This window comes from Oncorhynchus masou, chromosome 24 (assembly GCF_036934945.1).
Source record: "Oncorhynchus masou masou isolate Uvic2021 chromosome 24, UVic_Omas_1.1, whole genome shotgun sequence".
In the NCBI taxonomy this organism is placed as follows: Eukaryota; Metazoa; Chordata; class Actinopteri; order Salmoniformes; family Salmonidae; genus Oncorhynchus; species Oncorhynchus masou.
The window spans coordinates 71,379,363-71,397,361 of NC_088235.1; the positions used below are offsets into that span (position 1 = coordinate 71,379,363).

Consider the following 17,999-nt stretch of genomic DNA (forward strand, 5'->3'; position numbering starts at 1 on the left):
TGCACTGGTTATTGTGTTCCTGTGAGTCTGGAGGTAAGGGTACTGTACGTTCCTAACATTAGCTTTTAGCATATTTCTCATTCATTCTACATTTTTAAATAGACAGTTGCTGATGTCTCGACACGCTTTGCCTCGGTCACAAATTAGCATGTCTTCAAAAAATATATTCATTGTAAAAGCCAGTTAATAATATGAATGAATGATTTTGGACTATTAGACCCGAACAGCACCTAAGAGCATCAGTATGAGAGAGGTGTCATTGTGCTTCCAGACTCCGACTCAGAGGGCTGGTCCACTGCCATGGTGAAGCAATGGCTGCAGACAGACTTCCACCCCACCTCTGTTGTCAAAATGCTCTTCCAGCCTGGATACCCTCAGCCGTGAGTCTGCCTGCCAGAACTGTGATACATTCATCATCCTACTGCACCATCTCTATTTTTATCCCATTTTCTCTACAGAGCCGAGGGTAGCCAAGAGGAAAGGGACCCTACCGCCAGAGGACACGTGGAGGCTCCACAGTTCCCCACTGAGCTTGAGGAGAGACCGGAGGTTGAGGAGGAACTTTATGTTCCTGAGGCCATAGAGGAAATGCCAACAGGTACTATACTTTGCAATTGTGCATACACACTGTAGTTCCTTATTTTCTAAAAGAGGTGGCCACTGTGCCTAAGACATGAATCATCTCATGAAATGACCCCACTTTCTGTCTCCTCAGCTCCTCCCTCCATCCAGGTGCCGGTGGAGGACCTGTTTGTGGAGCCTGGTCAATCAGCTACCTTCACCATCATCATCACAGGAAGGCCCACCCCCGAGATTCAGTGGTACAAGGTTGGGACGCTTCAAACTTCCTCAATCTAAGATCACCATCATCTCATTCACTGTTATAATTCACTTAATCCAAACCTTCGTTATGACATTCCCCAATACATTTAAGCATAGCTGACACCGCCGGACATAACTAACCAAAACTATTAATCAACTGAGTAGTACGAGCATGGTAATTGTCGGTGTTCTCCTCCACGGCTTGGCCCCTGTGCTGTCGTAGAAGCTGTGCCTTAGTAGTGTCTCTCTCATATGATTGGAGGATGGAGAGGAGCTGTTGGCCACTGAGAATGTGGAGGTGGTCCAGAATGGTGCCCGCTGCTCTCTGACTGTGCTGTGCCCGGAGAGTGAGGACGGTGGCATCTACACCTGCTGGGCCTATAACGACTTAGGACACACCTCCTGTCAGGCTCAGCTGACAGTGGAGGAGGGTAAGACCTCAGTACACACCTATGTTGTCTGTCAAATTAATAAAAAATGAATCCCCCTTGTACAGCAGCGCACTACTTTTCACCTGAGCCATGTGTCTTTCTGTTCACTGTCCTGATTTTTTTTGATTGTCATTCGAACTAGCCGATGCCAAACCTATGACAGATGTAATACAAAATGCCTAGAAGATGAGCATCCTAATCCCCGAATGCAGCTGAAACACCACAAATGTGATGCTCTCTGGCTGACTACATGTGACTGCATGGTCCTGGTCCTCTTTTCTGTAGGTCCACTGGAGTCGCAGGAGAGAGAGGTGGAGCTTGGGAAGAGGAGGAAGCTGCTGTCTGTGTATGACGTCCATGAGGAGATTGGGAGGTAAGTACACATTTAGTTGGGTGTCATATTTTGCACTGCAGCAATCGGTCAAGCTGCAACTGTGGAGGTGATGTTCCCTTTGGCTGCGTTCCAATAAACTAAAATGGGTTCCGTCCTTTTCCTCTTCTCCCCGTGTCTGTAGAGGCACGTATGGGGTGGTAAAGCGGGTTACCCACAGGAGGACGGGTGAGGGCTTTGCCGCCAAGTTCCTGCCCCTGAGGAGCAGTACGAGGACCAGGGCGTTCCAAGAGAGGGACCTGCTCTCCCGGCTGGCCCACCCCAGGGTGGCCTGTCTGCTGGACTTCTTCTCTACACGGAGGACCCTGGTCCTGGTCACTGAAGCGTATCCTTCCCCATGGCGCTTTTAGCCACTTCACCGATGAAGACCTAAGGGTGGAGATGTAGTGCTCAATTTGATCCATGTTTAACACGGCACATCGTTCTTAATACCATAACGTAGCTGCTCTTCTCGCGGTCTCCTTGATCATTTGCTGTCGAAGGGATCAGTCAGCGAGAGAGAGGTAAAACCTTTGCTCTTTTGACTGTAAAACCCAATCTTTTTGAACGGTGTTTAGAGTTGACCCCTGTTTTGCCTGGATGCTAAGGCTATTATGACTGCCCCTATGATGTTTATAAACTATGTTCATGGTACCAGGTGCAGATGTACATTCAGCAAATCCTGGAGGGAGTTGGTCACATCCACAGCATGAACATCCTACATCTGGACATCAAAGTAAGTTTGCATGTTTCGTTTGGTTGTTCATGCATTCACTTTAGTTTTGTGCACATTGAAACAATGCACCCTGGTCGATAGTTTGACGGACAGCTTAGTCCGTGACATGGTAAGTTCCCTCACCCACCATCTGCCATTGGAATTCAATCACACAGCCGGACAATATCCTGATGGTGTTTCCACCCAGAGAGGAGATCAAGATCTGTGACTTTGGCTTCTGTCAGGAGATGGACACTTCCAGACACCAGTACAGCCAGTTTGGCACCCCTGAGTTTGTGGCCCCTGAGATCATACATCAAGACCCCGTCACTACAGCAAGTGACATCTGGTAAGCGAAACGTATGATCTGTTTCAGTACATCTGTGTCACTGTATGTGACATTCCAATCATATGCAGGGGAAAATGTGACGATTTATCGCGACAGAAATATTTTCTCTCTTCTTTGTCAGGTCCATTGGTGTTGTGGCCTATTTATGGCAAGTACTGTATGATTTATGATTTTTGTTTTTTTAAATGCAATATTTGAGTCTCATCATATAGTACATGGAATTTGAGTGAGTGTTAAGTGTTGAAATCATGCTGTGTCCTCATGCTGTGTCCTGTCAGTCTGATGTGCCGCTGTCCGTTCACGGGGGAGACGGACCGGGCCACTCTGATGAGGGTGGGGGAGGGGACACTGAACTGGGACGCACCCGACCTCACCTACAGGAGCACCGGTGCCCAGGGCTTCCTCCGCACGGTCCTGCAGCCAGACCCAGTGTAAGATACACAACCATCGACATGAATGAAGATATTATCATTTCTTATATGGATATAACTCTAAATGATTTGGTTCTCTCCTTAGAAAACGACCAACTGCATTTGAGTGTCTGGGGCACGAATGGTTCCAGGTAAGAATTACATACACAGTTTGTTTCTGTCTCAGGCGGGTTGTTGGAGACAAATAAAATGGAGGAAAACAATGAATCTTGTCTAACACATTCTCTCTTGTTGATTATGTTGTCAGGGTGAACATGAGGATGAGACTGACGATATCAATACAAGGGCTCTGAAAGTCTTCATCTCAAGGAGAAAATGGCAGGTACAATAATGACATACAGGGCTCTATTTTAACAAACCTAATGCAATGATAAAGTGGTAGTATTATAGGTTCGAGGGTGTGTCGGAAATATTTGTGCTATTTTTACAAACGGAAGTATGGGCGCAGTAGCTGGCGTTGGTGCGAAAGGGCTGGGTTTTGATGACTAAACAAATTGGAGGCTTTAAGCCTCACTGGCCAATCTGAACATGCTCCATGGCTAAATATTTGGTTGCTTCAAGTTGTATATTTACAATCTTTTATGTATTCCCTTTATGTATTGCCTTGTCATCAACTCCAATTTCAGTGTTAGTCCATTATAGCCTAGTTTGTTAAATAACCTACAGAAACATAGCCTAGTTTGTTAAATAGCCTACAGAAACCAAAAATATGTTGAACATGTTTTTACTCCACATTGTTCTAAGTAATTGCATGACTTCAATTGGGAAACATATTGTTAAACATAGCATTCACACTGGAGGCTAGGCCTACTGTAAATTGCATTATGGCTGATTCACTGACATGCCAAACGTACGATTACATTCACTATTGATAAGGCCTAAAAAGAGTGAATAATTCTAATCAAATTAGAATCTAAATGAAACAAAAACTGGTTTTAAATAGGGTACAGTATGTCTAAATACAGTTACAGGCACCACAATTGCTTCCTGTGGGCATATAATAGCAAGGTAACGCAGACAATAGAGGGTTTTATGCACATCCAAACTTTTCACAGAAGATGGACAAAGATACAATATATAGAGAATGTCCACTCGAAGCACGTGATGCCGCGGAGCTGAGCAGACGTTGACAAACCGAGCTCTTCAAAGTTATTCCATTATTACCTAAATAACAACATTGAAACAATACTCTAACATCGGCTGATAAAGAGCCATGGACCTCCGCCCGAGAGGCAAGAGGGACGACCAAAACGTTGTTGATTCCCAAGATAACGATAACGCTACAGCTAGCAAGATTAGCATTAGCCCTCATAACTTAGACGACAGTTCCAGACTGTTGCTCTCGGCAGCCTCTTGAGAGCCTGCTGACGTGCTGGCTACTTTCCTCCGGGGAATTTAGGATGGTAACAAAGGCCTTTCTCTGAAAATTGACAAGAAATCGGCTGAACTCCATTCTTCCATTGATGACCTGAAATCCTCCCTGAATGATCTCCTTTTGAGAACGACTGAGGCTGAGTTGTGCATTAGCACAGTTGAAGATACCATCACTCGATATGACCAGGTTCTAATATAACTGCAGAAGGACAATGCCTACCTCAAAAACAAGGTAGATCAGATGGAGAACCAGAGCAGACGTAGTAATATCCATGTGGTGGGATTGAAAGAGGACAGCGAGGGCCGTGACCCGGTCCGTTTCTTCACTCAATGGATCCCGGATGTACTAGGCATAATCAACTTCAACAAGCCACTGGAAATCGAACGCGCCCACAGAACATCAGCGCCGAAACCCCGGTCAGAAAATCATTTTACAGCCAGTGAACACAAGAAATTGAAAAGGGAGTGGGTAGGACAAGTTTTTGCATCCTCTTTTAACTCCAAAGCAAGAGGATCTGCAATTTTGATAAGTAGACACATCCCCTTCTGCGTCATCAACACCATCTCTGATCCCTCTGGCAGGTTTGTTTTGGTGCAGGGGAATATGTCTTTTGAGTCAACAACACCATCTCTGATCCCTCGGGCAGGTTTGTTTTGGTGCAGGGGAATATGTCTTCAGAGTCAACAACACCATCTCTGATCCCTCGGGCAGGTTTGTTTTGGTGCAGGGGAATATGTTTTCGGAGTCAACAACACCATCTCTGATCCCTCGGGCAGGTTTGTTTTGTTGCAGGGGAATATGTCTTCAGAGTCAACAACACCATCTCTGATCCCTCGGGCAGGTTTGTTTTGGTGCAGGGGAATATGTCTTCGGAGTCAACAACACCATCTCTGATCCCTCGGGCAGGTTTGTTTTGGTGCAGGGGAATATGTCTTCGGAGTCAACAACACCATCTCTGATCCCTCGGGCAGGTTTGTTTTGGTGCAGGGGAATATGTCTTCAGAGTCAACAACATTATCTCTGATCCCTCGGGCAGGTTTGTTTTGGTGCAGGGGAATATGTTTTCGGAGTCTTGAACCCTATTGAATATTTATGCTCCTGACTTCGATGACCATATGTTTATTCAGAATGTCTTCCTTCAGGTTGCTCAAGCACCACAGTTCTTGATAGGTACTCTGATAAACCCTCACTTCTTACCAAAGCCGGCAAGCTCACCATGTCATTCATGAAATATCTCAATTTACTAGACATCTGGAGACAGTTGCACCCACAGGATAGGGACTACTCTTTTAATTCACACCCACACAACACACACACATGCATAGATAGCTTTTTACTATCGACCCAACTGTTTCATAGAGTGTAAGATATCGAGTATCTCTCCAGATTGTTTAGTGACCATTCTCCTCTGGTATTATCAATCTCCATTCTTACCAAGGTAAATGGAGCATATAGATGGAGACTAAATTCTACACTCCTAAAGCAATCTGAAATTTGTGCATTCATCAAAGAGCAGATCAATATTTTTACTTTGACAAACAAACAAACCCTTTGCTCCTGACAGTTTCATTCTTTGGGACACATTGGAAGCCTATCTGAAGGGACAGATCATGTCCTATATTAAAGGGTTGAAGAGAAAACACGGTGCGGAACTGAATGCCCTTGAATCTGAAATCTCTGAGCTAGAGAAAACCTACCAAAGAGGCCCGAAAGATCTTTACAGGTAAATAAAAAACTGAAATATAATATTCTGAACACATATCAAGCTGAGAAGGCCATCATTAAATCAAAAGAGCGTTATTACGAGCTTGGAGAGAAAGCTCACAAAGTATTGGCATGGCAACTGAAAGCAGAGGAAAGTAAGAGTACAATTAATGCTATAGAAACTCTTACTAATGAGATATATTTAGCCCCTAATAACATGAATGACACTTTTAAGAAATACTACGAAGACCTCTACACTTCCCAATCAAGCGATGATCTATCAGAGATCGACTCCTTTCTCTCCTCTCTCAACCTCCCATGCCTGTCAGGGGAAGACAGCGAGCGCCTGAGTGAACACTTCTCAGTTCCTGAATTGTTGGAGGCCATTAAATCCTTACCTTGAAATAAATCTCCTGGGGAGGATGGCTTCCCTCCAGAGTTCTATAAAGAATTTAGGGAGCTGTTGGTCCCCTACCTTATGGAGGTACTTAAAAAAGCCGGGAAAGACAACTGCTTTCCAGAGTCTTTCTCTCAAGCAGTGATTACCGTGATCTACAAGAAAGGGAAAAACATGCTAAAGTGCGCCTCCTATAGACCAATCTCTCTCCTTAACACAGATTGTAAACTGGTCACCAAGATGCATTCTAAGAGACTGTATTCCCCTGTTGGTCAACCCAGATCAGAATGGCATTATAATTAATAGATTGTCCTCCAGTAATGTCATAAGGTTATTTGATATAATTCATCTTGCTAACAAAAACAAAATACCTAGTGTCACAGTCTCCTTCGACACTGAAAATGCCTTTAATAGGGTTGAATGGCCATACCTCTTTCGCGTCTTGGAAAAGTTTGGTTTAGGTACCGTGTTTGTAAATTTGATCAAATCCCTCTACAAATCTCCTAAAGTTAGGATTGCTAACAATGGGATTACTTCCTCCTCTTTCCCTCTCTATAGGGGGAACAGACAAGGTTGCCCAATTAGCCCCCACCTCTTTGCCCTCGCCATCGAACCGTTGGCTGAGGCTATTAGAACGTGCCCTGACATACATGGCTTTGAGGTGGGCCCCCATACCCATAAGTTATCACTCTTTGCGGACGACCTTATCTTATTTCTAACGAAGCCAGAACATTCCCTCTATCACTTGCAGATCCTACTACAGTGTTATAGTTCTTTCTCTGGATATAAGGTCAATTTTGATAAAAATGAAATCTTACCGTTGTCTGTCTTTGACCACCATACCATCAAGCACAAGTTTCCTTTCAGATGGTCTCCTATGGGCTTCCCATATTTGGGCCTAATGGTGGATGGTCACCTGAACAACCTCTATAAACTCAATCTGGCCAGCTTGTTGCAAAATGTGGAGGGTAACCTTTGTAAATGGATGGACTTGCCTCTCACTCTACTGGGTAGAATAAATGTAATTAAAATTAATGTCCTGCCCAGATTTCTATATTTGTTTCAATCTCTCCCTATCCCTGTTCCCGCAGCATTATTTTCCCCTCTCGACAAGCTGACTTGCTTGCTTATTTGCAGGGGACCAAATACTTATTTTCCACCATAATTTGCAAATAAATTCATAAAAAATCCTACAATGTGATTTTCTGGATTTTCTTTCTCATTTTGTCTGTCATAGTTGAAGTGTACCTATGATGAAAATTACAGGCCTCTCTCATCTTTTTAAGTGGTAGAACTTGCACAATTGGTGGCTGACTAAATACTTTTTTGCCCCACTGTATATATTAAAAAAAAGAGAATGTCCCCTCACCGTTATACTGTTTGATAAACATAATGGAACCATCTTACAGATCGTATTCACATTTCCTCAGAAATAGCAGACGGCTCCTAAATTACATTTCATGCCAGCTGGACATTCTCATCATAAAGCCAGGATGGTGAATCATTCTAAGTTTAGCTTTTAATCAAATTAAATTCCACCGTAGCACCAGCCGGAAATAGAGTAAGCCACCCAGAAATATACCACTTGAGTAAAAGTCTAAAAGTATCTGGTTTTAAATGTACTTAATAAATCTTCTTAGGGATAGCCCCCTTTTTTTAAATTTTAGCCTAAAATGACATACCCAAATCTGCCTGTAGCTCATGCCCTGAAGCAAGGATATGCATATTCTTGGTATCATTTGAAAGGAAACACTTTGTCTGTGGAAATGTGAAGTTAATGAGGAGGAGAATATAACACAATAGATCTGGTAGAAGAAAATACAAAGAAAAAAACTACTTTAAAAAAACTACATCTTTGAAATGCAACAGAAAGGCCCATCACTCTGGCCATCACTCTGGTAATTACACTGCTGCCATCTTGTGGACACCATCGGATGTGCAAAGATTCAGACAACTTGAGGTATGAGCAAACTACGTGACTTTTAGTGTGTAGTCACCCAGGTACATTTGGGCAAATCATGAAGGAGACATTCACATACCATTTGTCTGCAAGAATATCGTCAAATCTGTTTACTTGGACCTTGATTTTGATTTTCCAGTATTAGTGACATCGGGTGCTGTAGGTCTCCTGGAGGGCAGGCAGTGTTCCCCCGATGATGCGTTGGGCAAACCGCAACACCCTCTGGAGAGCCCTGCGGTTGCGGATGGTGCAGTTGCCAAACCAGGCGGTGATACCGCCCGACAGGATGCTCTCAATTTTGCATCTGTAAAAGTTTGTGACGGTCTTAGGTGCCAAGACAAATTTCTTCAGCCTCCTGAGGTTGAAGAGGCGCTGTTGCACCTTCTTCACCACACTGTCTTTGTGGGTGGACCATTTCAGATTGTCAGTTATGTGTATGCAGAGGAACTTGAAGCTTTGCACCTTCTCCACTGCGGTCCCGTCGATGTCGAAAGAGGCGTGCTCCCTCTGCTGTTTCCTGACTTCCACGATCAGGTCCTTCGTTTTGTTGATGTTGAGGGAGAGGTTATTTTCCTGGCACCACCACGCCAGGGCCCTCACCTCCTCCCTGCAGGCTGTCTCGCCATTGTTGGTAATCAGGCGTACTACTGTTGTGTCGTCTGCAAACTTGATGATTGAGTGGGGGTGTGCGTGGCCACGCAGTCATGGGTGAACAGCGAGTACAGGAGGGGGCTGAGCACGCACCCTTGTGGGGCCTCTGTGTTGAGGATCAGCGAAGTGGAGGTGTTGTTTCCTACCTTCACCATCTGGGGTTGGCCCGTCAGGAAGTCCAGGACCCAGTTGCACAGGGTGGGGTTCAGACCCAGGGCCCTGAGCTTAATGATGAGCTTGGAGGGTAGTATGATGTTGAAGGCTGAGCTATAGTCAATGAACAGCATTCTTACATAGGTATTCCAGTGTGCAGTGCGATGGGAATTGCGTTGACTGTGGATCTAATGGGGCGGTAAGCAAATTGAAGTGGGTCTAGAGTGCCTCTCAACGCAGTCATGGAGTTCAGTGTACATCTTGAAGCAAGTGGGAACAGCAGACTGGGATAAGGAGAGATTGAATATGTATATAAACACTCCAGCCAGCTGGCCTGCGCAGGCTCTGAGGACACAGCTAGGGCCGGCAGCCTTACGAGGGTTAACACTCACTTCAGCCACGGAGAATGAGAGCCTACAGTCCATGGGAGCGGGCCGCGCCGGTGGCACTGTGTTATTCTTAAAGCAGGTGAAGAAGATGTTAATCTTGTATGAGAGCAAGAAGTCCACTATGAATAGCTCTTCTCCGCCGGCTTCATCTTGGAGCAGCCTCAGGGATAAGATAAATTGCCCTGGGGAGTACGAACAAAGGATTCAATTCTGGAAAGTTGTATTCCTGGTCGTAATGCTGGTGAGTTACCGTCACTGTCACGCCTTGGTCTTAGTATTTTGTGTTTTCGTTAATTAGTTGGTCAGGCCAGCGTGTGGGTTTATGTTGTTGTATTTTGTAGTGGGGTTTTTTAGTTATTGGGATTGCGGCTGAGTAGGGGTGTTGCATAGGTTTGGCTGCCTGAGGCGGTTTTCAATCAGAGTCAGGTGATTCTCGTTGTCTCTGATTGGGAACCGTATTTAGGTAGCCTGGGTTTCACTTTGTATTTCGTGGGTGATTGTTCCTGTCTCTGTGTAGTTTTACCAGATAGGCTGTAATTAGGTTTCAAGTTCCGTTTTGTTGTTTTGTATTTATTTAGTTATTTCATGTATAGTTCCGTTTTTTCTTCATTAAAAACATGAGTAACCAACACGCTGCATTTCGGTCCGACTCTCTTTTGACAAACGAAGAACACCGTTACAGTCACTCTGATGTCCAAAAGTTATTTCTGGCTGTATGTAATAACGGAAAAATAACGTTCTGGGCTAATAATGTAAGAAATAACACATAAAAAAACGAAATACCTCAAAGTTGCTTAGGAGCTAGAAGCAGAGCTGCCATGTCTGTCGGCGCCATCTTGCCATCAAGATTGTATTGTTGCTTATGTACGAGGCAGATAAAAAAAATTGTTGTTGATATGGCATTATAGGACGACTGAATTCTTTGGAGGAGCGTGTCTTTGGTAATTGGATGAGGGGAAAACCATTTTTTTCTGTTTATAAATACGAGATTCACAGGCAAAAAAGGCACATCTCTCCTTCCATGGTGACTGTGCGTCATGGCTAGATAGCCTGCGCTTCCAGTCTCAAAATCCATTCCATTATCAACTACTTCCTTTAAGACGTGCTTTTTGTGGGTCTTATAACTTCCCATCAGCGCTGCAGCAAATCACTTTTGCACTTGTTTTTGCAAGCCAGCTGATGTTAGACAGGTAAATCGCGGAACCTGGCTTTAGGGCTGGAAAATGCCAGTGCGGCAGTTTTTTAACATGACAAAATTGCAAACACCCTGCATTTGAAACATAAGGCTCCTTAGCGCCAGCCGATAAAATAGAGCCAGTCTTTTAACTCTGTCCAGTGTTTTCTTGTCTCTTCTCTCTGTTTATGTCAAGTCTTTTCTGAACTGTCTTTTCACAGCTCTGTATGAACGCTCTGTCTTCTCTCTCACCTGCATTCTCTCCCCTCTCTACCCAGCGTTCTCTGACCTGCCTTGGCTCGGTGCTAATCCTGAAGCCCATCCCAGAGCTGCTGGATGCCCCTCTTCGGGAGACCTCCATCACAGCCCCCCGGGACCCCCATGAGCCGAGCAGCACCTCCATGAGCAGCGGCTCCTCCTCTGAGTACGACGAGGCCGATGCCTGGGACTTCTTCCACCATTGCACCACAGCTGACGAGGATGAAGACGAGGAGGAGGAAGAATTTGACCCTCTCATGGAGAGAGCCAGGATCCCTGAGCCCTTTGCCAAACTGAAATTGGAGGAAGAGGAGGAGGGGACCATGGAGGAGGAGGACGAGGAGGAGGAGGAGGAGGAGGAGATGGGAGGACAGATGAGAGTGCTGGAGAGGAGCCTAAGCAGGCAGTCTATAGGGTCCTCGGATGCGTCACAGCAGCCGACCCCCCAGAGGGAGAGGAGGGTCAGCCGAGAAAGCAGCCCGTCCCTATACCTCTCCGAGGGGGATGATGGCTCCGCGTCCGGGAGTGAAGGAGGCTGCATCGCCAGGAGCAGCCTGATCCGCAGCACTTTCTACAACAGCTCCGCGCAGCTCTCGCCAATGTCCGCTCGCCACATGACCCTCAGGGACAAGTTCCAGGCCAAGAAGCAGGAGAGGGGCCGCAAGCCGCTCCGCAGAAGCCTCTCTAGCCGCCTCAACGAGCCTCTCATTGAGTATGTGGAGGACGAAGGCGAGACCAATCACGGGCAAAGGCGAGGGTCTTTGCAGTCGTCCATGCTCAAGTCCTGCTCCTTTGACAGCGGGGTCAGCCTCTCGCACAATGCACCACCACAGAGGAGGAGCAAGTCGTTGGACGAGTACTCCCGACGCTCACCAGGATCCGCCAAACGTAGAGAAGAGGAGAGTGCTTTGAATCTTAAGGAGGTGTTCACTGACAAGGAGGAAGAGGAGAAGAGCTTGGACATTCCCCCTCTCCAAGTGAGAGGTAGAAGAGGTTCAGTGGCAGTGGCTCCCAAACAGCTTACGGCCAGGCTTCAGGAACTGTGTGCAAAATCGCCCCATGCTGGTCCAGAGAAGAGCCTCAGGCCAGAGGAGGAGGCGGGGAACCTGGCTGGCTCTCAGTACTCCCTGGCTGAGTCCCTCATCTTGGAGCATGGCTCTGAGGGCTCCAGCAGGCTGGACTCTTGTGAGGAGCTGTCCCACGGCTACCCTGCAGCCACACAAAGAGGGAGAGCAGGGGATGAGTATGATGACCAGGAGGAGCCCCTGATCACAACGTCCCCCTGCTCCCTGCTCCAGGGATCTGAGGGTGTGGAAGCTAATAATGAGCCCCAGTGCCGGAGCGGCCAACTTCAGATCCCACCGAGAAGGACAACCCACCCCAATCAGAACTCAACGGCCAGAAATAATGGTAAGGCAGAGAAGACGATCCTGCCGGTGAAAACCAGCCCCAGCCTGTCCTTCAAGGCCCCAGAGAGACCCTCGAGGGCCAGCGACACAGAGGCACATCTCCAGAGGCACTCATCCACCCCGGCCCTCCAGGCCAAACCGCCCACGGGGAAGTCTCCCAGGATGTCACCCAAGGTTGGGTTGATGAATCTGTTACGTAGGCAGTCCTGGGCGGGGCATTCCTACTCACAACTGGAGGGCACGGAGCAGGGACCCACGCTAGGGGAATTGGAGCACAAAACCCCCACCATGTCACTCAGGAAAAAGATGAGGGCATCAGCCTCTAGCCTCACCAAGCTGTTCACCAAATCGTCCAGCAAGGAGGACTTAACGAAGGGAGGTGAGCTACCATGCACTTTTAGTTTCGTACACTTTTTCCGAATGGGATCCCTCTCATAGTAGTGGAAACAATCAGAATGTCCACCCTTTATGTTTCTTGGTGTGATGCAGGGCCGATTGTAAAGGGTTCCTCTCCTGCTCCACCTGAGCAAAAGGCGAGTGCTGGCTTGGAGAGTGCTAAAAAGAAGTCCACATTATTTTCATTTAAAATACCTAAAATACCTGCATTCAAGAAGAACAAAGGTGAAGTATATTTGGACTCAATTTGCAATCTACTCAGCAGGAGAGAGGCTTTGTGTGTCTCTTTGCAAGTCTAATGTTTATCTTTCTGTTTTCTCTCCAGAGATGCTCATCCACCTGACCAGGCCTGATGTGCACCAATTGGAGGCAGGTGGATTTCTGCTGGTATGGAGACCAGTGCAGTCCAGCGACCCAGTCGTTTACTGTGTTCAGTACAGCACAGACGGTACGAAAAACACTGCTTACAGATCACACAGATTTGCATATTGATTTTCCACAGAAATGTGTATGTCACAGGAGGCTGGTGAGGGGACGATGGCTCATAATGATGGCTGGAATGGAGTAAATGGAATGGTATCAAGCACATGGAAACTGTGTCTGATGTGTGTGATATCATTCCGTTTGTGCCGATCCAGCCATTACCATCCGCCCGTCCACCCCAATTTAGTACCGTGAGTCGCCGTACCACCTTTTTGGTGTATGTGCAGTGAAGTGAAGCGACACTAAATTGAACAAGTTTAACACTGTCTAACGGATGTTGACGGTGATGATGATGATGATGCACCTGTTGCACATGAAATATTATAATTAGAAAACATTCCCATACCCTCTACTGCCACAGGTGGGGAGTGGAAGCTACTGTGCGAGGAGGTGACAGACAGTTGCTACGTAGTGAAGGACTTACTCAGAGGAGCAGGATACGTATTCAGGGTGGGCTGCATCACCAAGAAGGGGGCAGGACCTTTCAGCGACCCTTCGCCCCCTGTTGTTATGGCAACTCATCCTAAAGGCAATTAGTGTTAATTGATGAAAGTTTGTTTTTGTGCTCTACGTCCCTTTTTGAGTCTGTGGCCAGAAGTAACTGTTCTCCTTTCATCTACAGAGACCCACATTCCCCTCATCCAGACCGAGTACCCAGGATCAAAGGGCAGTGGGTCAAGAGGTCAACCTAGCCACAAGACCTACAGCTTCCTCGCAGAGATCAACAGGTACTGGACGGTCAACACTGGGTTAGGAAAGTTGGCGGTTTTTTTTCTATGCGACGCAAATGTGTACTCATTGAGCATTTCTTTACTGCACATCTGTCCTTCCTACCTGTAAAGCACAGATGTGTGTGCAATATTTCTCACCATCTCTCTCTCGCCGTGTTGTCCATGTCAGGGGTCGTTTCAGCGTGGTGACCCAGTGTCAGGACGGCCAGAGCCAGCAGCTGTTTGCTGCCAAGATCACCCCTTACAGGCCAGAAAATAGAGCTCTGGTGCTCAGGGAGTACCAGCTGCTTAAGAAGCTCAACCACCCCCACCTGGTGCAGCTGCACACGGCCTACATTACCCCCCACTGCCTGGTGCTTATCCAGGAGCTGTGTGCTGGCAGAGAGCTGCTCTACAACCTGACTGAGAGGTCAGAAAGACACAGCTGCTTGATTTACACTGCAACATTACTTAGTAGTGTTTTGGAGGTGTGTTAGTTTTGTAGCGTTGCCTGGCTAATGGGTTTTGCAATTTCCAGAGTGTGGATGCAAAATATGTTTACTGTACTTGGTAAAGATGCAGAAGATGGGTTTTAGATATACCATGTTCCCCCTCCCTCCCTCCCTCTTTTTTTTTACCCCAAACAGAGATCTTTATGCTGAACTCCATGTAGCAGAGCTGCTGGCTCAGATCCTGAGTGCTGTGGACTACCTGCACAGCCGCCGCGTCGTCCACCTGGACCTCAAGTCGGACAACATGCTGGTGACGGACCGCAACGTGCTGAAGATCGTAGACCTGGGCTCCGCTCAGTCTTTCACACCCGGACAGACACTCAACATAGAGGACATTCCGGGACAAGAGAAAGGTACATCAAGAGAACGACTGGAAAGGATGAGCGGGGAGGATGGGTGGATAGGGATGATAGGCTGAACAAAAGCTTGCCTAACTTCATCACTCAACTTTGCTCTTGAAGAACAGTTACATCCGTCTTCCCATTTCACACAGAGACTCCATCGAGCGCCTCTCCACAGACAACGGGCAGAAACAGAATGGCAGATGGGGGTACGCTAACCCAATGTTAACTGTTATGCCTTTCCTAACCCTTACCCTAACCGCACTGAAACAATGCCAAACCTTAATTAACCTAACTATTTTTCCTAAACCTAACCTTAACCATAACCTTAATTCATTTCGACCTCTGTGTTCTGCCGCCGGAATAGAAACGTTCTTTCTTGAAAGATTGACTTCAATTTACTGGCACGTACTATTGGAAACAATGGAATGTAAAACTCTTATGAAGAATGCCCTCTCGATCTGTCATGTTTTGTCAGTTTACATTGTCCTTCCTAAAGCTCCAGAAATCCTCGACGGACAAGGAGTCGGACCTGAGACCGACATCTGGGCTATTGGGGTTTTGGCTTTTATAATGTAAGTAAGAAGGGTTGTTCCACGAAATGAGTGCCTTTTGTGTCCCTTTTAATATTTTAAGTAGAAATTGTGCACAAGTGTTGCATTTTAAAAGCTATTTACATTAAATGAAGACCACATGGACGATTCAATATATCGGACTTGCTGAAGTGCCAAAATTGAGCATTTTGACATATCCCTCTGTGCTCCCTCTGTGACTTCTAGGAATATATTAACCTATTTAACCTGAACATGTTTTCACCATCATTGTAAAGCCCTAATTATTATGTTGTTTTGACAAAGTAATTTCTGGCTGCTATTATTTATTTAATCTGACCCTGTTACGTGAACTGAACTCAAATTTGAATATGGTGAAACTTTTTCCTTTTTATGTAGTCAAACCCCAGTGTAAAAGCAGGTGAGCTGGTTCTACTCGTTTTGGCCATTTTCTGGTGTTTTGTGGTGGGAAACTGACCGGGTCGAGCACAACACTTTAACCCTGTTACCCATAGACAGGCTAGAAATGTTTTAACAATGTCATTTTTTGTGAAGCTTGCATGGTTTTTTGTTTTTTAGTCATTTCAATGTCAATTAAGACCGTTTTTCAAAGAAAAACTGAAACCACCTGCAGGCCAGATTGAATGGGCTCGCGGGCCGGATCCGTATGTTTGACACCCCGCTATACAGCCATACTGCCATTTATTCTTCTGTTTCTCCTCTGATATGAGGTGACTGCGAGGGGACACACACACACACTCTAACACACACATTATTTTTGTTGTTGTATTGTTTGTATTAGTGTTAGTATTATATATTTTTTATTTTGCGTTTGTGTATCGTTGGATTTTAAATTTCTGTTGACTGGCCTCATCTATCAGTGTTTTGTTACTTGTCATGTTTTGTGTTTTTTGTGGACCCCAGGAATAGTAGCTGGTGCTTCTGCAAAAGTTCCAAATAAAGATAAAAAACAAACAAATATGTTCTCCCTCTCACCACCTAGGTTGAGTGCAGATAGCCCGTTCCATTCAGACCTCAACTGGGAGAGGGACAGAAACATCCGGAAGGGGAAGATCCAGTTTGGCCGCTGCTACCCTGGCTTGTCAGAGGGAGCAATCAACTTCATAAAGAACACACTGAGCATCAAGGCCTGGTGAGTCAATTGACCACATCTGACCAGGACCTATACAGTACCCATTGCCTATTGGAGATAGCCAAGCACACCCACAGTTGTTTCATTGAGGGGTAATTGATAGATAGAGTTAACAAACCATTTCAGAATGTTCCTGATGTGTTTCATCTGATGCGTTTCATCAGGGAGAGACCCTCGGCGGCTGAGTGCCTCCAGAACCCGTGGGTACGAGGCGAGCGGGCCCCCTCCAAACACAGAGACTCCATCTTGTGTTTCTCCACTGACAAGCTGCAGGCTTTCCTCACGGAGAGAGAGGTGAAACGAGACCAGGTCCGCACCAAGCTGCAAGGCCCGTTCTTCCAATAATTACACTTCTCTCTGATGTTTAGAGTAGGGCTTGTAAGGACTTACACATGAACTGGCGCTGGATGACGTCTCTTCATAGCCCAGATCCTGATCACAAAATATGTGACGTCTTACAAATGTTGACCTAAAATGGAGAGTGGTCAAATGTGTGCGTATCAATGGCTGCCTAGAGTTTTGTTAAAAGTCTGAAGGACTTGGACTTTGGCTTTGGTTGAATGACAGCGCCATGGTATCAGGGAAATGTTTAGTTAAATGCTTTCTGCAAATACTGTTGCATGAGTTTGAAAACATGATGATATTGATGTGTAAAATGCATCATCCCTTTGAGTTTGCAGCATTGGACACTAAACACACTTGACATTTACATTTTAGTCATTTAAGCAGACGCTCTCATCCAGAGCGACTTACAGTTAGACGTTTGTAATAACAAAGGCTGTTGCATCTCGCCATTCAGACAATGTTTGTGTTTTTTTTGTGTGAATCTTAACAATATGTTTGTGGTTCATTAGCCAAAGAGAAAGATCAGAGGAGGATTCATGTGCCCAAAGCATAGGGCAAGGGCCCCTACCAGAATACAGCTTTGTCTCACAAAGGGAGGAACATTGAAATATTTATATACAAATATAGATAGATATTTACACTACTGCAATGTTTTCAACTGTCTTATTATTATGTATAAATGCAGGAACAGATTATATCAATGGAGAATAAGATCACAAGTAAACTAAGCATATTTTTGATGATCGTTTGTTTGATTTCATGGAGTATACCCTGTGACGGGTGACGGATGTACCTGAAAGGCTAATTAAACAGTATGTCAGTGGTTAGTTTGACCTGCTTTTTATTCATCTAGCTCAGTTGCATGCAAAAACAGACACACCAAGAGACACACGTTTTCCTTTCTGCTGGAAGGCTACAGC

General features: G+C 45.8%; 1 protein-coding gene across 1 annotated transcript; it reads left to right on the forward strand.

The window, feature by feature from the left end:
- The first annotated feature begins 300 nt into the window (after positions 1 to 300).
- Positions 301 to 17,902, forward strand: LOC135511429 (obscurin-like). The gene is made up of 24 exons (XM_064932937.1): positions 301 to 380; positions 459 to 598; positions 716 to 828; positions 1,085 to 1,253; positions 1,539 to 1,626; positions 1,769 to 1,969; positions 2,087 to 2,147; positions 2,282 to 2,359; positions 2,515 to 2,687; positions 2,809 to 2,835; positions 2,966 to 3,118; positions 3,204 to 3,249; positions 3,366 to 3,440; positions 11,200 to 12,967; positions 13,078 to 13,209; positions 13,310 to 13,432; positions 13,829 to 13,996; positions 14,090 to 14,195; positions 14,368 to 14,607; positions 14,825 to 15,042; positions 15,183 to 15,239; positions 15,530 to 15,605; positions 16,585 to 16,734; positions 16,899 to 17,902. The coding sequence occupies exons 1-24, from the start codon at positions 301 to 303 to the stop codon at positions 17,077 to 17,079; spliced, it is 4,623 nt and encodes a 1,540-aa protein (XP_064789009.1). The 3' UTR covers positions 17,080 to 17,902.
- The last annotated feature ends 97 nt before the right edge of the window (positions 17,903 to 17,999 follow it).

Bases quoted from the DNA above. Each gene is read 5' to 3' on its own strand.
- LOC135511429 (XM_064932937.1), top strand. From the start codon at position 301: ATGGTGAAGCAATGGCTGCAGACAGACTTCCACCCCACCTCTGTTGTC. The intron at 381-458 runs GTGAGTCTGCCT...TTTTCTCTACAG, and splicing joins CAGCCTGGATACCCTCAGCC to AGCCGAGGGTAGCCAAGAGG. The intron at 3,119-3,203 runs GTAAGATACACA...TTCTCTCCTTAG, and splicing joins GTCCTGCAGCCAGACCCAGT to AAAACGACCAACTGCATTTG.